Below are 22,690 nucleotides of genomic sequence, written 5' to 3' on the forward strand. Positions count from 1 at the left end.
CCCTAACTTTCCCCCTTTTGTTTTTGAGTTTTCCAAAACCCTAAAACCTCCACAGCCCAAACCAACCGTCAGAACAATCTACAAATCTAACCGATTATCCCTCATACCCTTCGAAGAAAACCATTCAAGTTTCGTTAAATTCTGCCCAGCCAAACCCTAGATTCCCCTTTTTCCTCTTATCCAAAACCCGAAACCCTAAACCTAAGTTGCTGCCTATTCAAGTTTACACACTTTCATTCATCAAAACATCTTAGGACCTTCACTGATAGACTCCCCTACCTCGACTTGACATAACCCTAACACCAAACCCTAACCATAATTTCATTAAAAACCCTATTTTTTACCTAGCCGATTCTACCTGTTCATAACAGATCCTGGTTGATTGGCTCCAAGGTGGTCTCCTACCAATCTAGGAGACTAGGACTAGGACTACATTAACAAACCTCTAACAAAATTGTGCAGCATTTAAGTTCCTTTGATAAAAGAAATAAGCCAGCCAGCTTGAATTATAAAAAGTAAGATGTCAATGGAATTATTTTGAGGGAGCTATAGCATTTTGGCAACATGAAGATCTGAACGACATGAATACAGATATGAAAATCTTTTTAATGGAATATAAATATTTCAAAAGAAATTCTCTGCGGATTGTTATGCTTGCTTCCTTTTCTTCTATTGGAACTTCCCACTTCTTTATTGACAAGCAGGAACCTCATAACAAGCTTTCTATCTCCCCTCTCCTCTTTTTGTATTTTTATCTTCTTTGGAAGAGAAGAGGAAAGAGGGATAGTATTAAGGGCTTGAAGTAAGGTTCATTACTAATGTATATGTCCTTTTCGAATCCAGAAAATTCTGGTTGCACAATTCACCTTTCTTAAAATTAAAAGATTAAAAAAAATAAAAAATAAAAAATAAAAAAGAAAGAGGAACAGTAAACTGTGTAAAGAAGCAAGTGGAGTAGTTAAAGGATTTAGTGGAACATCCAAATCTCCTGGTGGAAAACTTCAACGGTAAGATTCTAAGTACATATTTTTTTAGCTCATATTATTGCCAATTTTGATGAGAAATATCTTAACATCTTTTTGGTTCTTAAACCAATATTCTGGTTAAAATCTTTCATCATCATGCCAATCATTGCTTTCAATTGATTGGTCCACATCAGCTTTTTCCTATCTTCCCATTGTGACTTAGTGAGAATAGAAGCCATGGAATTGTAGGAGCTAAAAAATGAGTAGGATATCAGAGGACGAACCTGGCACGTCTCTGGTAGAAATTTGATGTCTTCTTCAAAATGAAGCTGTAAGTTATAACATTACCAGAAATATAATCAGTTCTAATCATCAAAGAAAAACAGTCAATAATACTTGAATAGTTCCTGAATTCATGCAAATTGAGATTGATGTGATGTAACAAACCTAAAGAATAACTACAGTACCTGTACTCATCACTGAACCCATATGAGTATACTATATCTGGATATTCTTCCAACATAGCCATTGCACATGAGTTCATCAGGTTCAAAGCTTGCTCATCATTCGGCTTCACAAATTCATGAACTCGAGAAAATCTAAAAAAATCCATTAAAAAAAAAACTTTCAAAATTTTGTGGCATAGAATGCTAACCAAGAACACAATTCCAACATATCAAAATTTAATAGCTCAAAGATCCACCAAGAAAAAAAAAAAGGAATTTCTAACCACACAAAATCCTAAAATGGTCGTTTTTCACTTATTTTACCATCTAACTTCTAAATAATAAAAAAATAGGGGGCATACCCAGTGCACGAGGCTCCCACCACTGCGGGGTCTGGGGAGGGTCATATGTACGCAGCCTTACCCCTGCTTTCACAAAGAGGCTGTTTCCAAACTCGAACCCTAAGTGGTCACAATGGAGCAACTTTTACCATTTCACCAAGGCCCACCCTCACTAAGTTCTAAATAATATAAACCTAAAAAATAAATATTTAAATTCATGGTTCTTCAACCTAACCAGTTGATGGCATACTTTGAGCAGAAAAAACTGTACTAAAGGTTGATAGAATCAAAGAATGAAGGAACCAATAAGTAGACAACAAAATCAACTAAAGCCAATTTTTGTAGATAGTATTCCCAAAAAAAACAGAAAGTTTAAAAGAAAGGCCAATTGTGTGTAGATAAGCGAAGAAAATGAAAGAAATCATTACCTTTGAAAATCATGGCCATCGATTCTGACAATTATCCAAGTGCATGGCAACAACTGATCCTCGACTTCGAACGACTTCACATATTCGTATTTGCTATTGGCCATCAACAAAATCCAATTCAACCAGAGGAAACCAAAAAGTGGTACCAAAGTAGAGGAAGGGTGGGAGAGAAAATTAGGCCACGTTTGGCAACAGTGCTGCTTCGTTGGAGTTGTTTCTGCGCTAAAAGCACTTCTGGGTGTTTCTGCTATCGGAGTAGACTGCTACAAGATAAATGCGCATTTAATAACCGATCACAGGGACTCAGGAAGGTATACAACAATGCAGCAGTTGAAGCAGCAAAGTGAACTGCCACATTAAAAGTTGAGGGAGGATACAGCAGTTAGCAATATATGTTTGTACCCTATTTTAGTATAAAAGGAGGGCCAGCAAGAATTGGGTCTAGAATGACTCGGACTTAGAAAAGGACAAAAATGAAATTGATCGGCTTACTTGGACCTCGCTAAACTATCGGTCATGTGACCGGTTTGACTGAAGTAAGAATAAACGGTAATATCCGGCCAATGGAGGAGATATAACCGTCGCATGGTACGATATAACACCAGCCGGTTATGAATGACTCAGTCTTTAAATAGAAGAATAGAAGGAACAAGAAAGACCTTTTGTTGTTTCACCCAAAAAAAAAAAAAAAAAAGATCTTTTGTCAAATCAAATCACCAGAATCTATTTATCTTTATCAAAAAGTAGGAGCAATTTAGTGTAATCTTAGTTTGTTGGATTTTAGTTTGATAATCTCTTGAGGAGATTACATCTTATGTATTCAATCGTTCGAAAGAGTGATTCTATTGGAATACCATTAACTGAGTTTATCTGTTTCGTCCCTTTGAAGATCTTTGTTTCTGTTGAACAATTTTCATCAAAAAGTCGTTGAATCTACTAAGGTGGGCTGATGATCTATAGTTCCTGAAAGAAGTCTGATTATCATCTTTGATCTTCTCTGAGTCTTAGTGACTGGCACCACTCTCGCATTCAACATTTGGTTCGTGGCCGAAAATAGTGGAAATAGTATCAAATCGAAACTCTTATGATCCGATACAATGGATTGATTCTCACACAATATAAAGTATTCGAATCAAACAACTCAATACCGGTTTAGGTTACTTTTTTAGTCCCACAAGCAAAACACCTTTAACGATTCACATCACTTGACCACCAAGCTCGTAGAAGTTGGAATCAATCTCCACTCAATGCTTTGATGGAGAAAAACGCAACTCAATCTTCCCTCTAATGTATGCCAATCACCAATTCTTCGAGAGATAGAGAGAAGAAGAGGAGAGAGTGATTAATGACATGGACATATTTCTCTCCTCTTAAAGCGTTTATATAGTCAAAGAATGATTCGTTTTCTTTTTAGGATTGCTAGTGTCAAGTGGTGTGATCCTATTGGATCATACACCAAGGTAGCCTACACCGAATCACACTCAATTAACTAATTTTTTTAATTTCACAAAAGTGCACATTGGTTTAGTAATAACCATAAAACCCGTAATTGATAGAAAAAAGTATGTATAGGTCCCTGCACTTTACAATAGCTCACAATAGACCTCGGGGCATGGAAATAAATTACTGTCACCACCCTAGTCCATTTAATTACTAATATAGAGTAGGGAAAATTACATATACCTCCCCTGGATTATGCCTTATACTTCAAACCCTCCCCTGCGTTCTCTAAAATTACAACCAATTACTTTTGGATGGCTCTGTTAGATTCAAAGAACAAATGACTCTTTTACCCCTGCATTAAAGCACATGACCGTTGCACCAACCCATCCCAACCTTTTAAACCCTTTTTCCGGACTTGCTACTGTCCTGCAGTGGCGGGAGCTGGAGCATCAGCACCCCATGCGATCGCTCCACGTGGCCCTGTTCTAATCCAACGGCATAATATACTTTTTAGCATTATTTTAGTCCAGACCTCCCATTAACCTCTCAAACCCGCCCAGATCCCAGTAAATCCAACCCGATGTAATCACTTTTTGAAAACCAATATCGAGAATAAGGGATAGGAATTTTTTTCTTCCCCCCTTTTCCTCTTTCGTTTTGCTTGAACAACGACAAACCCTAGGGATCGAAAAACCTCCATCTCCACTGGTTGAATGGCGAACGACGAACGGCAACGAAGTTAAAATAAAATTTGATAAAAAATAATACATGATTGAGTGGTACAGAGGATCTTATCGATCAATTCTACACTAACTGCAAAAATTAAAGGAAAGAATGCCAAACAGTGGGATACTGAATCAAGTGGATCCACAGGAAAATGTGAGTCACACAAAGAAGAGAAGAACCAAGCAGTAAAAACCCCTATAAAAACAAGAAATAGCACCCTCATTAAGGTTTCAGGAACGAAAATGAACTATCGGTTTCTATTTTGAGCATAAATAGATTAGAGGCAAAATGTGTAATTAAAAGCACACACACTTCCACTGAAAATGACCCAAATAGCACCGTCATTAGGGTTTTTCAAGAACGAAAATGAGGGACAGCCAAATCCGGAGAGAGAGAGAATGAGAAGGAGATAGAAGTCACATTACCTTTCGTTGTTGGTCCGTTTCGTTGCCTTTCGCCGCCACTCGCTGCCGCTCACCGCTCGTCGCCGTTCGCTCAACCACTGGAGATAAGGTGAGAGCTCTGGAATCGGGTTTGTCGCTCAACGAAATGGAGACCCTATCTCCCTTATTTTCGATTTGGATTTCAAAAACTAAAATACGGGTCGGGTTTAATGGAATCTGGGCGAGTGAGAGAGGTCGATGGGAGGGGTATATTAAAATAATAGGTTATATGTAATAAGACCGTTGGATTAGAACATGGCCAGGTGTTGCAATCGCAGGGGGTGCTGGACGCTCCAGCTCCAGTCACTGCAGGACAGGAGCCAATTCCTTTCCGCTTCATCTCCTTCATCCTCGTACGACCAACGACTCTACTCCAGCAAAGGGTCTATCCCTCCTTGCAACTCTCCCAGCTCCGGCGACCTGAGGACTTCTAATTTCTGGCAAAGGTAAGATTCCCACATTCTATTCGTCTCCTTTCCGCCTTCGAATATTTGAAATTAGGGCAAAATCTCCCTTGCATAGATCGGTAATGCTTGCTGATACACAAAATCTCTCTTGCACAGATCAGTAATGTCAGTGAGCATAATCCTCTAGCATTGCATTTGCCCTTTGATTTTCAGTTCATGCTATATATCAAATTATAATGAGTTTTAGATATGCAAGTACAGCCAGAGGGTAACAGCTAGAAAAAGATTAAAAGAACATAATAAAACAGAGTAAATGTACTATCACTTCCAGACCCAGCTCCTCTCATTTAGTAGCCCTTCTATAGGAGCAAAAGCCATGTTTTTTAGGATACACATTTGCACACGGACATACCTAACCCCTTCGATATAAATACACATACACACAAACATACCCACCCTTCAACACAGATTTACATACACATATACACACAGACACACCCCTCCCATTCAACACAGATACTCATATACACACATACCCCACCCAATTTCTTCTTTACCTTTCCACCAATCTGATATTTATCTTGAATTTTTTGCAGATGAAATGTCTACATCAAGCGTTAATGATAGCAACTCGGGTTCATTAAAGTTTGTGAACAAAAAATGTTGGTGTGGACAAAGAGCGACAGTGAGAATATCAGAGTCTAAGCTTAATAAAAACAGGCTCTACCAAAACTGTGAATGAGACGTATGTAGAACTTCGCCTAATGCAATCCCAAGGACGAAACACCAATAAATAATCCTATGATTGGTGGAAGCGAAAAAAGTCAATAAATTCAACAATTGGAGGATGCATGAGGTCCGAAGTTTGAAGAATAGAGTGAAGATTATGGGTGAATTTGTAGTAGTTTTGTTTATTGTAGTCCTTTTTACTGCTGGTTGTAAAAAAAAAATAGGGGATTAAAGTATTTGAAGTTTGATCATATACTGCGGATGAAATATTGTACAATCGATGCTATTAGTAATGAAGTTGACTCCTTTTATCAAAATAGTGTCTTGTCTATAGATTTGAAGGAATTAAAAAAAAAAAGTTAACAACATCCATAGGTAAAATTTAATATCATCCATACTAGTTAAAACCACACATATCAAACCATGTTCAAAAAACAAATACTTCAAATTGTTTAACCCCTTCCAACTATCCCATAATACTTCAAACCACATCATTCAAACCATATACAACAATTTAATTGTTCTCATATGTAAATAAATCACCACCCGTTAGGTTGTTATCTGAACGGAGATGGGAATGCAGCGGAAGATGATCTCGAACGAGTTTGGTTACAAGCTTCACGAACTCGAACGATCTCCTTCATGATCTTCGAATATCTTGAAAGGTTTCTCCATGAAGAAGAACTCCACACCACAAATCCCTGGGAAGAGATGGAATCCCAAAGAGAACACAAAACACTGGAGAGAGGGAGAATTTGGTTTCTCAGATGATGTGATCTTAGGGTTATAGACTTTCTATTTAATGCTAAAACCTTAAGACCCTTGCCCCTATTTAGACTCCCATTGGGAATCGACCAAAGAGGGAGGAAGAGATCCTGCCACTTAAGTAGCTGATTCTCTCCATGCACAGTGGGTCGGGTCAGGTCCGGCCTGCCCCTTGTGGGCGGCTTGAACCGGGCCTGGGCCATGTTCGATTTACATCTCCCACTAGCCCACATGGGGCGCATTAGTTTAACTATGCATCCAAGTCTCTCTCAATTGTGTAACTCTTCCTACAGGAAATGGGGCGTGCGACCTATCAAGATAATACAGGGGGAGGAGTACTATATCAAGCTTCCATCTAACCAACATAGTGTTATTGGTGAAGCCTGATTTCGGTCCAAAAAGTGTAGTTGGGATCTTTGAAGGGCCGTTTCGGCCTCGAAACGAGCTCGGATGGCCTAAAAAGGGCATACATCATCGCCAAGGGGCATGAGTTGTGTTGGGCTCGTCGAGACCTTCGAATCGATATGTTTTGAGACATGTTATGTTTTGGTCCAACCCTGTCCGGCTTGACTTTTTGAGGTCTAGGGGCATTTTTGTACTTTCTCGGGTTAGGGCTTCTCTATATAATGTTCTTATCTCTGGGAGGGATGTAACATAGGTTCTGTAACATTTCCAAAAGATAGTGAAATATGTTCTATTGCTCGGCCGTGGACATAGCTTCCATCTTGGGGGTGAACCACGTAAATCTTTGGTGTTTGGTGTTGTGTGTTGTGTGTCTTCTCTGTTTTTCGTTTTCTTCTGCAAATCGCCATTCTGGGCATTGTTTTCTTAACATATAGTACATCATTTACAAACAATCTTGAAATACCCCAAACGATCTAATTACTCAGATCTAGCACTCTCGATCCCTCATGATGAGCAACGCTAATCCTTTATATGTAATGTATTCATTACTACGTCTATCACAAATACGACAAGTTGCCCGGGCAATGAGTCACAAAAAAAAAGGTGTAATGTCAGATGGTTTTCCATGAGCCCCTCATGTTAATCCAATTACACATGTAATGGCTAACCATGCCAACAACAAAGCATATATCTGGACGCGTGCACATCATCGCCTACATCAGACTACCTACTGTTGTCATATAGGGTATTTTGGATCTCTTGAGATAAACTAAGAAGTGTCCTAGTGCGGTCCCTCACAATCTTCATGCCCAACACAAAGTTGGCCTCACCCATGGCATTCGTCTCAAAAGTAGAGGACAACCACTCTTTAGTGGCGACAATCAACTCAATGTCATTCCTAGCCAGCAAGATGTCATTAATATATAAGGATAGGATAATGAAACCTTCCTTGGACCGTTTAACACACACGGAGTGGTCTTCTTCAATAATTTCAAAACCTATAAAGGTAATGACATGATAAAATCTAATGTACCAATGCCTGAAAGATTGCTTAAGACCATAGATGGAACCTTTTAGACGGCATACTTTGCGCTCTTGTCCCTCCTCAAAACCCACGGGTTTAGCCATAAAGAACTCCTCATCCAATTCTCCATTGAGAAAAGCAGTTTTAACATCCATTTGGTAGAGTTCCAAATCCAACTTTGTGAAATGACTAGAATGAGGCGTATAGAGGCCATTCTCACCATAGGGGAGAACGTCTAATCTTAGTCTACACCCTCTCTTTGGGTATATCCCTTCGCCACAAGGCCTGCTTTATATTTGTCAATTGAACCATCTACCTTGTGCTTGACCTTCAGGACCCATTTGTTCCCGATGGCTTTGTGTCCAGGCGGAAGGTCAACTAACTCCCAGACTTGGTTCTTACTCATAGAACTCAACCATATCGCGAATAGTCATCTAAGGAAATAAGAAGCACCATGACGTGCCTTTTACATTCATTAGTCTGCAGATGTCCAGAATGGATAAGCTCTAGAAGTGCAGGTTGACCATTGCCTTTCCAAAAGGCTTCCGGTGAGCTTTACCCGGCTAAACAGGCTCACATGTCTGTAGGTTGATTTTGAGCGAGGGGCCAAGAAGGCCTTCTCTAGCTAACTATCCCATCTTATCTTAACCTATGTGTCCTAGTCTAGCATGCCATGCAATTGATCGAATAAACATAATTATTAATTACAAAAGATGAAGAAGTAACCACAAGAGTTATTAAGTCTAATTTAATAAAATCATTCTCAAATTTGCATTGTTCAAAAGAACTACCATCCAAAAGTATCTCAAAAGTATCACCATAAAAAACAAATGAATAAACAATAACAAAAAGTAGATTACGTTGGATTTTTGTCAGCCCATAGCACATTATGAAGAAGCAAGATGCGCCCAAAGGCGTAAGGTGAGCTAATAGCGCCCACCCTCAAACTATTTCACTTGTGCCATTTCCATGTAGATGGTTCTGGGTCGCTTGTCCATCCAATCTTTCTATAATCTACAAACCCTCGATCATTTGCTATGTGTCTTGTTGCCCCCCGTATCCAAAAATCTAGTCGATCGGGTTTGGAAAAATTCAAACATGTGTACAAATAAAAGTACACAGAGAGAGGTATAGAAATGGTACCTTCTTTTTCAAGCATAAAGGCAATCACGAGCGACCGTCCCCATCTTCCTCGGAAGTTATAGCATTTGACCTTAGTAATATCTCCTTTTTCACCTCGCTTGCCACATTTGCTTAGCGGCCCACTCTGGCAGAATTCTCCGAGCCTATCCCTCGACTCCCTGTGTTCCTTGTCTCTGCTTCCCCCCTCAAGAGGGCTTAGGGCATCGCCCGCTTGGGTGACAGGGCATGTGATTGGGTTCCTTTAGGCGGTCCGCCTAGCTCTTAAATTATGAATCGCGTTTCTTATTCCTCATCCTTTGGAACACAACGGCTATTGTTGAAGTTAACATAAGCTAGAGGATGAACAACGTCACACAAAACCTATCCGAGTTACCAATGGGAAGCTAGCACAAGGAGAAGAGTGGATGATCAACTTAATAATAGTTGGATTGTGCTTTATATCTATAAAAGCAATTCCATCATAGTCTCCTTATACCTTTCCTTGTATGGTTGTCGTGTCTTGTTTTTTCGAAGAAAAAATGATCGTTTCCTTGCTATTAGTGGCATTCAACCACATATGGTTCTATGCTTATATGTCTTACCTCTTCCTTCTTTGCTGCTATTTGTGTCATTCAACCAGAATTTGATGAGTCGTTTGGATAGAATTATATGCAAGAAAGTAGAACTATGTTTCTCTCTCTCTCTGGTAAGAAACAGAAACATAGATTATAAGGGTAATAATTTTTTTTTAAAAGTATGACTCATCCTGATCAAGTTTTTTTTTTTTGGAGATAGGAGGGGTATCCCATCCTGATCAAGTTTTTCTTGTTCAAGTCAATAAGTTTTGAGGAGATTGAGTTGAGTAAGAAAACCTGGATTTCCACCTATGGTCATGAATCTTATCATTTCAAATGTTTACCTAAAAAATGTGACAATATTAGATTTTAAAAAATAAGGACAAAGTTTTCCTCCACCCATAGAGGACGATTCACCCACCATCCTAGGGTTCACAAACCCCTCCTAGGGTTTTGTATGTTCCAAAATGCCCTCTCGATATACCCTCTCCCGCCCCTCGACCCCATTCACCATGAGTGGAGGGAAACTCAATCCATTACATAATATAATAGTCACTCACAAACTTTTTTTTAATTGTTGATTAAGAATTTTTGGGATAAAAGCGTTTAAAAGCTATGACCTTGGAAGTTAGCCATTATTAGTTGGTGTATGGATGATTATGAGGACCATAAAAAGGAGAAGGACCCGAATTAGTTGGTGTACGGATTGATTATGAGGACCATAAAACGGACAAGGATCCGAATACGGGTTGATCTGGATTATCTGACTTGATTAAGGGTGTGAAAATGGAACTGTAACTGACTGTTTACGATCGAACTGACCGCACCGCAGAAAAATGATCCGATTTTGATTTTATAGGTTCTTTTCCTGATTCAGTTTTGATTTGCATCGTAAAACCGCGGTTCTAAACCGAATAAGAAGTCGGAAAAACCATATAGAAATTGGTACCTCTTACTCAAATACTAGCTAATGCATCGATTGGATTAATTAATAACATAATAATTAATTAATTTTTGTTGGTAAAAATGTAATAATTAATTTGATAAGCATAATTATTGCATCACTTGAGAGATAAAATGTGTAAAATGTCTTGGATTAATTTGTTCAAGTATGAATTGAAAATGATGGATGCTGTTAAAATGGATTAACAAAACCCTACTTTCTAATAGAAGCAATAATTTGTTATCATGTGAGAGTGGAGAAGAAAAAAAAGTGGAAAAACAAAGAATAGGAAAGGAAAAGGATGGCTGAAGTTGGGAAGTTTTTTTTCGTAATCATATAGGCATGGGAAATATGATGAGTGAGGGAGATCGGGAATGAATGGGGAAACACGAGAATATAAAGGCCTTGAAAACCTTGAGCCCGCTTGATAACCTTACGAGAAAACCTTGAGCCCGCTTGATAACCTTACAAAAACACCCCAAAACCGCTTGATAACGAAGTGTTTTTTGTGAGTGTTTTTGTAAACATAAATAAAAAATTATGCTCCTTGAAAGACTTTTGACAGAACATGTTGGACATGTTCTGTCAATATGTGCTGAAAATTAAAAGTTGTGCTTGATAAACTGCTCACGCCTCTAACCTCTCTCACTTCTCAACGTCCCTAACCTCTCTCTCACCTCTCACGCCTCTAGCCATTGAAACCTTGTACAACCTGCAACTCATCTTGGAGGTAAGATCGACCTCGTACTCTATCCCTTTCTTTCTCTCACTATATCTCTTCCTCTCTCTCTCTTTCTGTCGCTCGCTCTTTGTGCCCGATTTGGTTCACAGAAACCCTAAGAACCACGGTTTATGTGTTCATCCATTGGAGTGAACTGAAAGCTGTGCTTATTAGGGTTTCCCACTTAAGAACCTTCGCGGTGAAGTAGGAACCCAAGAAACCTTCATCGTTGCTACAAACTTCAACAAAAATCTCCGGTTTGATATGCTTTCACCATTACTAGAAACAAGAAGACCTCCCTCACTGAAAGCCCAATCGAAGGGAAATTTCAGGATAGGTATCTGAATGGACTACCCTCTTAAGTACAGAGTGCTTATTCACCCAAAAGATCAAGCCAGAAATAAAGCCAAGCCATTGAAATCATACCTGGTGATAGAACAGAGATCATATTTGATATATGACAGCAGGGTTGGGTTTAGGGTGTAAGAAACAAGGGCTAGGGTCGCACAAGAGAATCGATTCAAACCCTAGAGTTTGAGATGGAAAGATGAATAATTGAGAAGGATCTGTGTCTCTCTTGTGGAACCAGATCAAGCTGGGACTGAACAGAACAAAACAGGGATGCATGGGTAAGGAAAAAATAAAAAAGGGAAGAAATTGAAAGGAGGAAGGGAATCGTAACAAGAGGAGAAGGGAAAAAATACAAGTCGGCCAAGTCAGCGTCTCGCCAAGCAAACACACACAAAAGGTACGATCCAGTGATAAAAGATTTAAAAGCAGGTTGCAATTGCAGACAAGACCCATAACCAAGAGAAGAAGACGAAGAAGAGGAAAAAGTGAAGAAAGAAAAACGTTTTTTCAGAACAGGTTTACCAAGCGGGTCAAAAACGGTTTCTCAGCACAGAAAAGAAAAAAACTGTTCTGCTGTTTCATAGCACATAACCAGAACAGAAACAATAGTAAGGTTATCAAGCGAGCACCTTGTCTTCATTACCGTTTCCCAAAACAAACACTACACAAACCGCATATAAACCGATTTTGAATCAGAAAATGAAAATCGAATAGAAACTGATAAAACCGGATCGTATGCAAAACGATTCTGATTTTTACTGATTCCTATCTGGTTTGTTTTTTATTTTACCTTATCAAAATATAAATCAAATCGAATAACCAGAACTGCACTAATTGACACCTTTAGACTTGATACTACCCCTCAAAATTTACCAAAAAAAACACTATCCCCTCATAAAAATTCCGGTTCGGTCAAACAACGGAGTCGAGGAGAGAGAGAACAGGGCCAAGGGAGAAATAGATGACTTCCTCGTTCAAATTGGTGCATACACGAGGCGCCAAGTTGACGCAACGTGGCGATTGATCGAAGCATCTCGCTTTTCCCGTTCTCGTTGTATTTTCCCCAATTCAAGCAAAAGATATCTCTCTCCCTTTCTTTCTCGCTATGTGTTTCTCACTTCATTAGTCTTGAGCCTGTTCCGTCATTTCTTTTAAGCATTTCGTCGAGCACTTCCTGGAAATGACATTGGCTCGTCATCAAGATCGAAATGTAAAGCGTTAAGTCCACTTCTGAGACGTTTTTGATGAAGCCAAGATTTTTTTGAAGAGGTTTTAGCCCATGAGGAATGCAGTTGCAGCTCTCAACCGGCAGCGTCTCATCGCACTTTCTCGCTTGAATCATCCTAGTAATCTATCTCTTTATTTATTTATTTATTTATTTTTTTAAAATGCTGCATTTATATTGTGGAAAGTTTCCAAGATATTTGGTGTATAAGAAGAATGGTGATGTTTCTCTTCCAATGGTAGAAGTTACCAGGGTCTTGGCTTTGCATTTGTAATTTAATTTCATTATTTAAGCTTGCCTTTTCAAGTACTTTGATTATCTTATCAAGGTTAGAAGCGGATTGAGAGAGGAGATTGAAAGTGTTCAAAACTAAAAATGAGATCTCTTGATGGAGTGAACAGGCAAAAGAGGGAAAATTTCTTCTACCCTGCAACATAATGTTTATTGTTGGAGCTTTTGTTGCTCCACGTTTTCTCATTTTTAATGGAGCGTTTGTTCTAATGGGTGCCTTTTTGCTAATCGGAACCTGCCTAGGTAAGGCCTACGTTGTAATGAATAATGCAATGACGGCTGTGTCATCTTCTTGTTGTGATGCGATCCATCATCTGTGAAATTGGAGGCACTTTTTCATGTGGAGTGTGACTGCCTGTCTATTTGAGGGACTACGATGTCTTTAACAATTTCATAGGAGTTCCTTCATCTTATGCCAGCTCTAAAGTTTAACTGGTTGGATGGTTTCATTGTATTGCTATATATTCCATAAATAAGGTCAGGACTTATATAGTGGGTACGGAATTTTCTTTTATAACATCTGTTTGGAAGTTGCTACAAAAGTTGATCATTTGTGATGGGACACTGACATGACTTCTTAAAATTTTTACTCTAACTTGCATTGGTCTTCAAGCTTCAGAATTCTGATGTTCTCTCTGAACTCACTTTAATAGAAACTTTTATGTTCCCACCGGAAAATAATTCATGTGACCTATTCGAACTTGTACAATTAGGTGTGACTGTGTTACGTAAGTCTGATCTGCAGGAGATACAGCAAAGTGAAGATTCCTTACTGTCTTGGTTCAATCATCTATTAGAAGCAAGGTTTTAAAACTAGGTCTCGACTAGGTCGAGTTTTCCGAGATCTCGGCGAGACAGTGTATATATATATATATATTTTAATGTTTTGGAATTATGTTTCGGTGGGCATATGGCCATAGTTGGCTCCAAAACTTTAAGGTAAGCTTGTTTTGGGCAATAAACATATTTAAAGATTCAAATTTCAAAAAAAAAAAAACACTCAATTTAGTGTTTTGGATTACCCTTAATGTAATATTGCCTATTCTACACATTGTTTGAATGATATGGGACATAATTGGCAAGTAAAACAAGTAAATTTGCACAAAATATTGAATAATTATTTAAGAAATAGTTAAAGACTTAAAGTTTCTACTACAAACCACAAGATACAATGAAGTGTTCACAATGCTTATTACATAGACACCCAACCTAAGTACAATGAATAATACATAAGTCATAGACACCTTACTACCCTAGTCTTCCACATCTTAACTCCCAAGTCCCAACAATACAATACTATGACTCTATGAGTACTGAGGAGGTTGAGATTCTCGAAATATTCGAGATTTCACCGAGATTCTTGAAATATTTCGAAATCTCGGTCAAGTTTTTCGAGATTTGAAATTTTGTTGTTTTGTATCATATCTTGTCTCGACTAGCTCGAGTTTACCGAGATTTCCAAGATCTTGCCGAGATCTCGGAGAGATTTTGAACTATGATTAGAAGAGGGAGATTGAGGATATTCATTGGGTCATGTTTCTGTTGTGGAGATGTGCTTCCCTCGTATTTTGTTTTCTTTGACTGGTCAACATGTCACGTTCCTCATTGCGAACTTGGCCTGACCAACCTTGTTTTTCTCCTCTCCTTCTCTTAGGGCCTATTGTGGATTGACTGGAGAGGGGAAAAAGTGAAGAATTTGCGAAAGATATTAGTACACAGTGGGTTGCTTCGAGGGAAAACCCATTACTCAGTGATCTTTAATATTCAGATGACATATTTGCCAAGTCGTCAATCCACCTTAAATACATTACAGAAAAATAACTAACTCAATTAACTGTCAATAGACCCATGTACACCCTTGACTGTAGTGACACAGACTACACAAAGTCACAAACTGAATAAAGAACTGCCACGTGAACTCCATCTACAGCTCACCCCTCCATATGCAAATACCTGACTTTTATGCATGTAACACAAATCTAATAAACTAAAGGAAATTTCATAATACTAAATTTAGGATTGGGCTGATTAAAATGGAGGTTTTGAGTTAAATGTAATGATTAGGATAAAGGACAGCATGGTTGCAAAATGATAATGGTCGGATGATAAAGAAGGAAATTGGTTTAATTGATTTGAAAGACTTGTTGGGATAGACTGATAAAGACAGATTGGTTATTCTGGGGAAAGGCTTTTATTGGGGGCTGACCATGGTTTGAGGTTTCGGTTTTGACCAGCTTTGAAACCGAAATATTTCGGGTTTCGGTCAAATTTCAACTGAATCCTGTACCATTTCGGCTGCAAGTTTCGTTTGACCATTTATGTGGTCAATTAGCCATATTTTGGCCGTTAATTCAGGGAAACCGTAATTAAGCAATTCTAAACATATTGGGACCTTTAGTTTGTAAATAAACACACCCAAATTGGTAGTTTGGTTTTGGACCCTAGGTTGCTAGTGTATGCTGTACCTTGTTGTATACTTTCTCTAATATAGCCTATTCTACATATAATTTAGTACTAGAACATATAATATTCAATTAAAGCAACTAAAATATGCATTAATAATGAAGAAAAGCCATTTAATAGTGTATTTAGAAGTAGTCAAGTGCAACCGTTCCTCCGACTCTATGTTAGTACCACATAGAGTTCCGAGGGGTCTCAAAACCTCTAGAAGATTGCTGCTGCACCGACAAAACCTTTCTTTTGACTCTGTCACAAAAGATGGCCGTGTCATGGTATTTCTCAAGAAATGCTCCATCACCTTGTTCCACCAAGATATGTTTGTGATTTGGCAAAAAAGTTACCAAATCTGTTTTTTTTTTTAATATTTAATTTAAATTTCCCATCTTACTATCGAAACCACTGAAACTAATGAAATGGTTGATCCATTTTGATCGAAACAGTGCTTGTATGAGCATTGATTTGTACGAAACCTCCAAAATTTCAACTGAAACTTTGTAAGCTTGGTAAGCTGCACTGCATTTTGTTTTGACTTTTTTCGAAACTGAAAATTTTTGAGACATTTCGGTGGATTCTGACCGAAATCTTGAACCTTGGGGCTGATTTATGAATGGTGTAAGGATGAAATTTACTGATTGTGGCAAGGACTGGAGATTAGACTTCAAAATGCTTGGAAGAGAAACCCCAGATCTGAATTTGAGTTTGAAGTATAATGGGATGATAATGGTAAGGCTGCGCACATTATGACTCTCCCCAGTCCCCGCGGTGGCGGGAGCCTCGTGCACTGGGTACGCTCTTTTAGAGAACCAAATCAAAACTCAATATACTTCGATTTTAATCTTTTAGATATTCGACCTCATGACACTTTTTGATCTTGATGTAGTTGCACATGCATTGTTCGACCGAGATGACCCAGTCTGGAAACCCGGGCTGAGAAGAACCAGGTCCAAACCTGGGTTCTGGTCCCATAGGGGGTTTTTTCAATCATTTAGGGGTTATTTTTTCATTTCATATTTAGTTTTTATTTCCTGTTTAGCAGTCGATAGGGATGGGTTAGAGTTTGAAATACCATTGTTTCAAAGTTTGTTTAGGAGTTTTTTTATATTAATTTGTAAACTCTTCTCTTTTATATGTATGAATGTAACCCACGATGGAAGATTAGAGTTGAATTGATGAAGCTTTTCCTTATGATTTCATATGCTGTGAATTAGAGTATGCAAATGATTCTCTTCTTTACACAATTCCAGAACTGACTCTTCATCAGGTCAGATCTTTCTTCCTGTCTTCCTTTATTCCTTTTGTTCTTCTTACAGTTGTTTCTGTCCTTCCTTCTCCCATCCTCTTCCCTTTCTTCTTCTGTTTAAAATTTCGTGGCTAGTTTACTGATGTCCTGTTCTGGCCTCAGAATTGAACTCATCAAGAGAGAACTAGATCACCCTCGATGCAACTCCTTTCAGCCTGAAATTCAGGGACCAGAATCCTCACCTTAGGGCAACTTAGCCTGCCAAGTTTGAACCAATAAGAGTTCCTTTGCTGATAAACAAGCCATCTTTGAGGACTGCTTCTAAAATACCACCAGGCTTAGTTTCAGTTATGAAATATTATTTTTGTACTAGTGATTGGGTGCTTGTTGAGTTGATTCAAGAGTCCTAAGGGTTGGGATTCTCTGGCCTAAATTTCAGGGGACCACTTTTGAATAAAATATCTCATCTCAAAGCAGATTGGTCTAACACCCTCTCTATTCTGTTGAGAGGTTGAAGACAACCTCTTTTGTTATTCCCAATTGAGGATAAGTTCTTTGAATATTTTATTAAAAGCCCCTCTATTCTGAAGTTCTCTTACATTTCACTCCACTGCTGAGATTTGATATTTCAGAAAATCCCTTCTTGCGAAATTTGTTTCTGTTTTACCCCATGCTATTCTGTAATTCCAGAAAAGTCCTAAAGTGTGCTGAAATTACAGTTTTGCAGCTTTTGCCCCTTTTTTCAAAGCTGTTTCTGCTTTATCCCTATTCTAATTTTAAATTCCAGTTTTGTCCTTCACTTCAAGTTTTATTTACAGTTTCTTTCCAGATTCTATTTTTCATACCCAAAGAAAGGGGTCTGAACTGTTCTCACTGTACAACAACAACAAGAACAACAACAACTACTAAGCCTTATCCCAATTAACAACACCAACTAAGCCTTATCCCAACTAAATGGGGTCAGCTACATGGATCATAGCGAAGACAAGACAATAAAGATAAAAGAAAAGAAAAGGAACACAACAACAACAACAAAAAATCAGTCTTTGTTGAATTATGTACACCAGAATACCGTGGGGGTATTCTAGTCATTTTACAGTTGTATTTGTTTACTTCTTTGTACCTCCTAGTTAAGTCGGCTGTACTAGGGGTGTACTTTGGTCATTAGTATGTAATCTCTCATATTATAAATACAATGCTTGGTTGATCATATTGATCATTCAAGCAATTACTCTCTAATTCAGATCTGCTAACATGGCATCAGAGCAGGTTTCGAATTAGGGCAGTCCCCTCTCCTTCCCTTCATTCTCGAGCTCTTTTTCCCCTCTCTTTCCCTTTGTTCTTCATCCTCCCACTAGGGCAGCACTGATGAGGTGATCTGCAGATCCAGTTGCTGCCCTCCATCACCTCATTCATGCTATAAATTTTTTTTTCAGATCGATAGGAGCTTGTACACTGCCTGCGATATTTGAAGACTTCAAGTTTTTTTGGACTGATTCATCTACGCTGCCGAAGGATCTCTCCACATTATTGAAGCTCAAGAACTGCAGCAGATTTATATTGGACAAGGTTCCATCACAAGCCATATTGCGGCTTCTCTCCCTGATCGATTTTGCTCTCATCTTTGGTTTTTTTCAAAACCCTGCAAATATCGATCTTGGTGTTCTACTTCTCTGTTGAGGCTGATTTTTGAAAGGGTACTTCAGTACTATTAGAGGCACACTCGATCCAAGTTTCAGCTCTTTCTGGTGATTTTTTGCTTGCAATCTGCCCTCCATCGATTTTACCAAAATCAGGGTTTTTTTCAAAACCCTGAAAAAGTCGATCTTAGGGATTGCCCTACCTGTTGCTGCTGGTTTGTTGGGGGACAACTCTTCCTACATTTAAAAAGGTTTCTCCTCCAATTTCCAGCTCTTATCTTGGAGTATTTATTGGGTTTCTCATCACCACAGCCCCTCTTTGCGATTTGGATTTTTCTGCTGCATAATGGCTGGCTCTGAGGTCTCTTCTGGCACTTCTGCTGATGATGGGTATGGTAGAAATGATTTCACGACCTTCTCCCTAATCGTATCAAGCTGGATGGGAGTAATTACCTGATATGGTCTTGCTCTGCCTACTTTGCCATTGTTGGCCGTGGGCTTACTGGACATATTGATGGTACTGTTTCTCGGCCAACTGAAGCTGGTGCTCCTTTGAACAGATGGATCTCCAATAATGGCATCCTAATGTCTTATCTGATTGGCCCAATGCAATCAGATCTTGCCAGTGGATTTCTTCTTCTTGATGCTGCTGCCCAGATATGGTCTGCCTGCAAGGAAACATATGGACAGCTTGGGAATGATGCCCAGGTTTATAAACTCCGGGAGAAAGTCCTTCATACCACTCAGGGGGAATTAACTGTCTCTAAGTACTATGCTACACTTCTCAGCCTTTGGCAATAGTTGGACCATTTTTCTGATTACCATCCTTCCACTCTTGGTGATATTGCCTCTTACAAGAAGCATGTTGACAAGATACGGGTCTATGACTTCTTGGATGGATTAAATGTGGATTATGATCATATTAGAGTTCAAGTGTTGGGTCACTCTCCTTTTCCCACACTTGAACAATCTTATGCCTTGGTGTCCTCTGAAGAGAACCGTAGGGCTGCTATTCTCCATCCTCCCACCTACTGAGAGATCAGCTCTCCAGACTGCTTCCACAGCTATTTCTATGACTGTTGGTTCCACCCCTTCTGGTGATGGTTCTACCAAGGGCATTGTCACTTGTGAGCATTGTAATAAGCCCTACCACACAAAGGACAAATGTTGGAAACTTCACGGGAAGCCAGTTGACTTTGAAGTCAAACGGGCTGCCAAGAAGAAACCACCCAAGAAGGCCCATCACTCTGAGTCTGTTACTACAACCCCTACTACTGACACTGGCCTATCTTAGGAGGATCTACAGGCATTCCAATGTGTGCTCAAGTCTTCCGCTGCTGCTGCCTCTACTACATCAGCTACTGCCAATTCACCTACTCCTTCAGGTTCAAACTTTGCTCGGTCAGGTATTTCATTTGGTGGTCATTGTGCTTCAGTAGCTTCCCATCCTTGGATCATTGATTCTGGAGCTACAGATCACATGACCAGGTACTCTAGCCTCTTCCATCGTTATTCTCCCACTTCTGGGCAAGACAAAGTCAAAGTAGCTGATGGTTCCCTTTCTTCCATCTCTGAAAAAGGAATCATCAACTGCACTTCCTCTCTTCCTTTGTCTTCTGTTTTGCATATTCCTAATTTTATTACTAACCTTCTTTCTATTAATAGTATTACTCATGATCTTAACTGCAAAGTAACTTTTTTTCCTTCCCATTGTGTTTTTCAGGATCTGATCTCTGGGGCGACGATTGGATTGGGTAAAGTGCATGGTGGCTTGCACTTGCTTGATGATGGTCGTCTGACTCTACATTACCATCTCCACATCAGAACTCCTTAGTCTCTTCTGAAATTTGTCAATGACACTCTATATTAAGTCATCCTCTATTAGGGTTTTTAGCATCTTTATTTCCTACTTTGTTCAAAAAAATGTGATAAGACCGATTTTTTTTTTTGTGAGGCTTGTGTTCTGGCCAAACAGACATGTTCAACCTATTCAATTTCAAATAAACGGAGTTCTTCACCTTTTCAATTGGTACATTCTGATGTTTGGGGCCCTAGTTGTAAAACTTCACTTTCTGGTCATCGTTGGTTTGTTTCTTTTATTGATTGTCATTCTAGACACACATGGGTCTATCTTATGCACACCAAAAGTCAAGTTTTTACCTGTGTTCAGCATTTTCATAAAATGGTTCAAAACTAGTTCTAGGTTACTCTCAAGGTTTTGAGAAGTGATAATGGCACTGAGTATAGGGAAAATCAATTTCAAAAGTATTTTGCTGATCATGGGATTGTTCACCAGATTAGTTGTGTTGATACCCCAGCCCAAAATGGTGTGGCTAAAAGGAAGAACAGACACTTGTTGGAAGTAGCCAGGGCGTTGATGTTTTCGCGCCATGTTCCCTACCAATATTGGGTGGATACTGTTCTCACTGCAACCTATCTTATTAATCGGTTGCCTTCCCGTGTTCTAGACTCCCACAGTCCGGCTGACATTTTTCATGGGACTTCCATCTTTGTGGTTCCTCCCAAAGTGTTTGGTTGTGTGTGCTATGCCAGAGAAACTAAATCTCATGGCAAACTTGAACCTCGTGGGCTGCGGTGTATTTTGTTGGGTTACTCTCCAACCCAGAAAGGTTTATAAGTGTTACCATCCCCCTTCCCGTCGTACTCTGGTTCGTATGGATGTGGTTTTTCATGAGAGTCTTTCCTATTATCCATCCCTACTTCTTCAGGGGGAGAATTTGTGTTTGTGTTTCCTCCCCTTGAAGTTCCTCCTCTCCCGGCTCCTATAAGTGCTGCCCCATCTCCTTTGGCTGCTGCCCAGCCTCCTTTGGCTGCTCCCCAGCCTATTTTGGCTGCTGCCCCTTCTTCTGAAGGGATTCCTTTACAGGGGGAGCTTGTAGAAAATAATGGTGGTGATGTTCCTAGTTTGGGGGAGTTGAGTCCAGTCCAGAGAACCAGCAGTGAATTTCAGAAGAGAATCGACAACTCTAATATCATCATCTACAAAAAGAGATGCTCCAAAAGAGGACAGCATAAATCTATTGTGGCACCAATACCTATCCAATTGCCGGCTCAGGATCCAGATCCTCCTCCTCCTCCTGGTGAGACTTCTTTCCGACCTACCTATTGTTCATCGCAAAGGTACTAGGACTTGCACCCTGCATCCCATTTCTCGCTTTGTTTTTTATAGTTCTCTTTCTCCGTCTTTTCGTGCATGTGTCCTCTCTTTCTTCTGTTTCTATTCCTAAAAATTGGCAGGAAGCTTATAAAGATGGAAAGTGGAAGGCAGCTATGTTGGAAGAAATGAGAGCTTTGAAAAAAAATAATACTTGGGATCTTGTAGCCCTTCTTCTAGGGAAAAAACCAGTGGGATTTAAGTGGGTGTTTGTGGTTAAACAAAAGGTTGATGGGATTGTGGATCGATATAAGGCATGTCTGGTTGCAAAAGGCTTCACTCAGACTTACGGAATTGACTACCAGAAGACCTTTTCTCCTGTTGCAAAGTTGAATACAGTTCGGGTTTTGCTATCTTGTGCAGTCAATCTTGGATGCGATCTACAACAGCTGGATTTGAAGAATGCCTTCCTAAATGGAGAACTTGGTGAGGAGGTGTACATGGATATTCCACCAGGGTTTTCTTGGGACAATAATCAAGTGTGCAAATTGAAGACAACACTTTATGGGTTGAAGCAGTCACCTCGAGCGTGGTTTGGTCGGATTCATAAGGCCATGATTTCTATGGGCTATAAGCAAAGTAATGTTGATCACACTCTCTTTATAAAGAGGGTTGGTGAAAAACTCACTGTTCTTATAGTCTATGTGGATGACATTGTGGTTACTGACAACGATGGTGATGAGATCATCCGGTTGAAGAAGTTTCTTGTGCAGGAGTTTGAGATTAAAGATCTAGGGAAGCTACAGTACTTTCTTGGGATTGAGGTTGCCAAATCTTCTAAAGGCATCTTTTTCTCCCAAAGGAAGTATGTCCTAGACTTGTTGG

The 22,690-nt window shown here is 39.3% G+C and overlaps 2 protein-coding genes across 5 annotated transcripts in view; one reads left to right on the top strand and one right to left on the bottom strand.

The window, feature by feature from the left end:
• Positions 1 to 2,468, bottom strand: part of LOC122662391 (tRNA(His) guanylyltransferase 1-like) — an 83,925-nt gene extending 81,457 nt beyond the window's left edge. For 2 of the 3 annotated variants that reach the window (XM_043858012.1, XM_043858013.1), the window contains exons 1-3: positions 2,181 to 2,468; positions 1,433 to 1,564; positions 1,250 to 1,294 (exon numbers count right to left, since the gene is read on the bottom strand). In XM_043858012.1, coding sequence (XP_043713947.1) covers positions 1,250 to 1,294; positions 1,433 to 1,564; positions 2,181 to 2,284 — 281 coding nt within the window. In that variant the 5' untranslated portion in view covers positions 2,285 to 2,468. The remainder of the gene's footprint in view (positions 1 to 1,249; positions 1,295 to 1,432; positions 1,565 to 2,180) is intronic. The other variant, XM_043858011.1, reaches the window with a different exon arrangement.
• A 10,306-nt stretch (positions 2,469 to 12,774) lies between these two features.
• The window catches only part of LOC122662058 (uncharacterized protein slr1919), a 161,087-nt gene continuing 151,171 nt past the window's right edge, over positions 12,775 to 22,690 (top strand). Inside the window, exon 1 of one of the 2 annotated variants that reach the window (XM_043857616.1) lies at positions 12,775 to 13,180. In XM_043857616.1, coding sequence (XP_043713551.1) covers positions 13,114 to 13,180 — 67 coding nt within the window. In that variant the 5' untranslated portion in view covers positions 12,775 to 13,113. The remainder of the gene's footprint in view (positions 13,181 to 22,690) is intronic. The other variant, XM_043857615.1, reaches the window with a different exon arrangement.

Source organism: Telopea speciosissima, chromosome 5, assembly GCF_018873765.1.
Source record: "Telopea speciosissima isolate NSW1024214 ecotype Mountain lineage chromosome 5, Tspe_v1, whole genome shotgun sequence".
Lineage (NCBI taxonomy): Eukaryota > Viridiplantae > Streptophyta > Magnoliopsida > Proteales > Proteaceae > Telopea > Telopea speciosissima.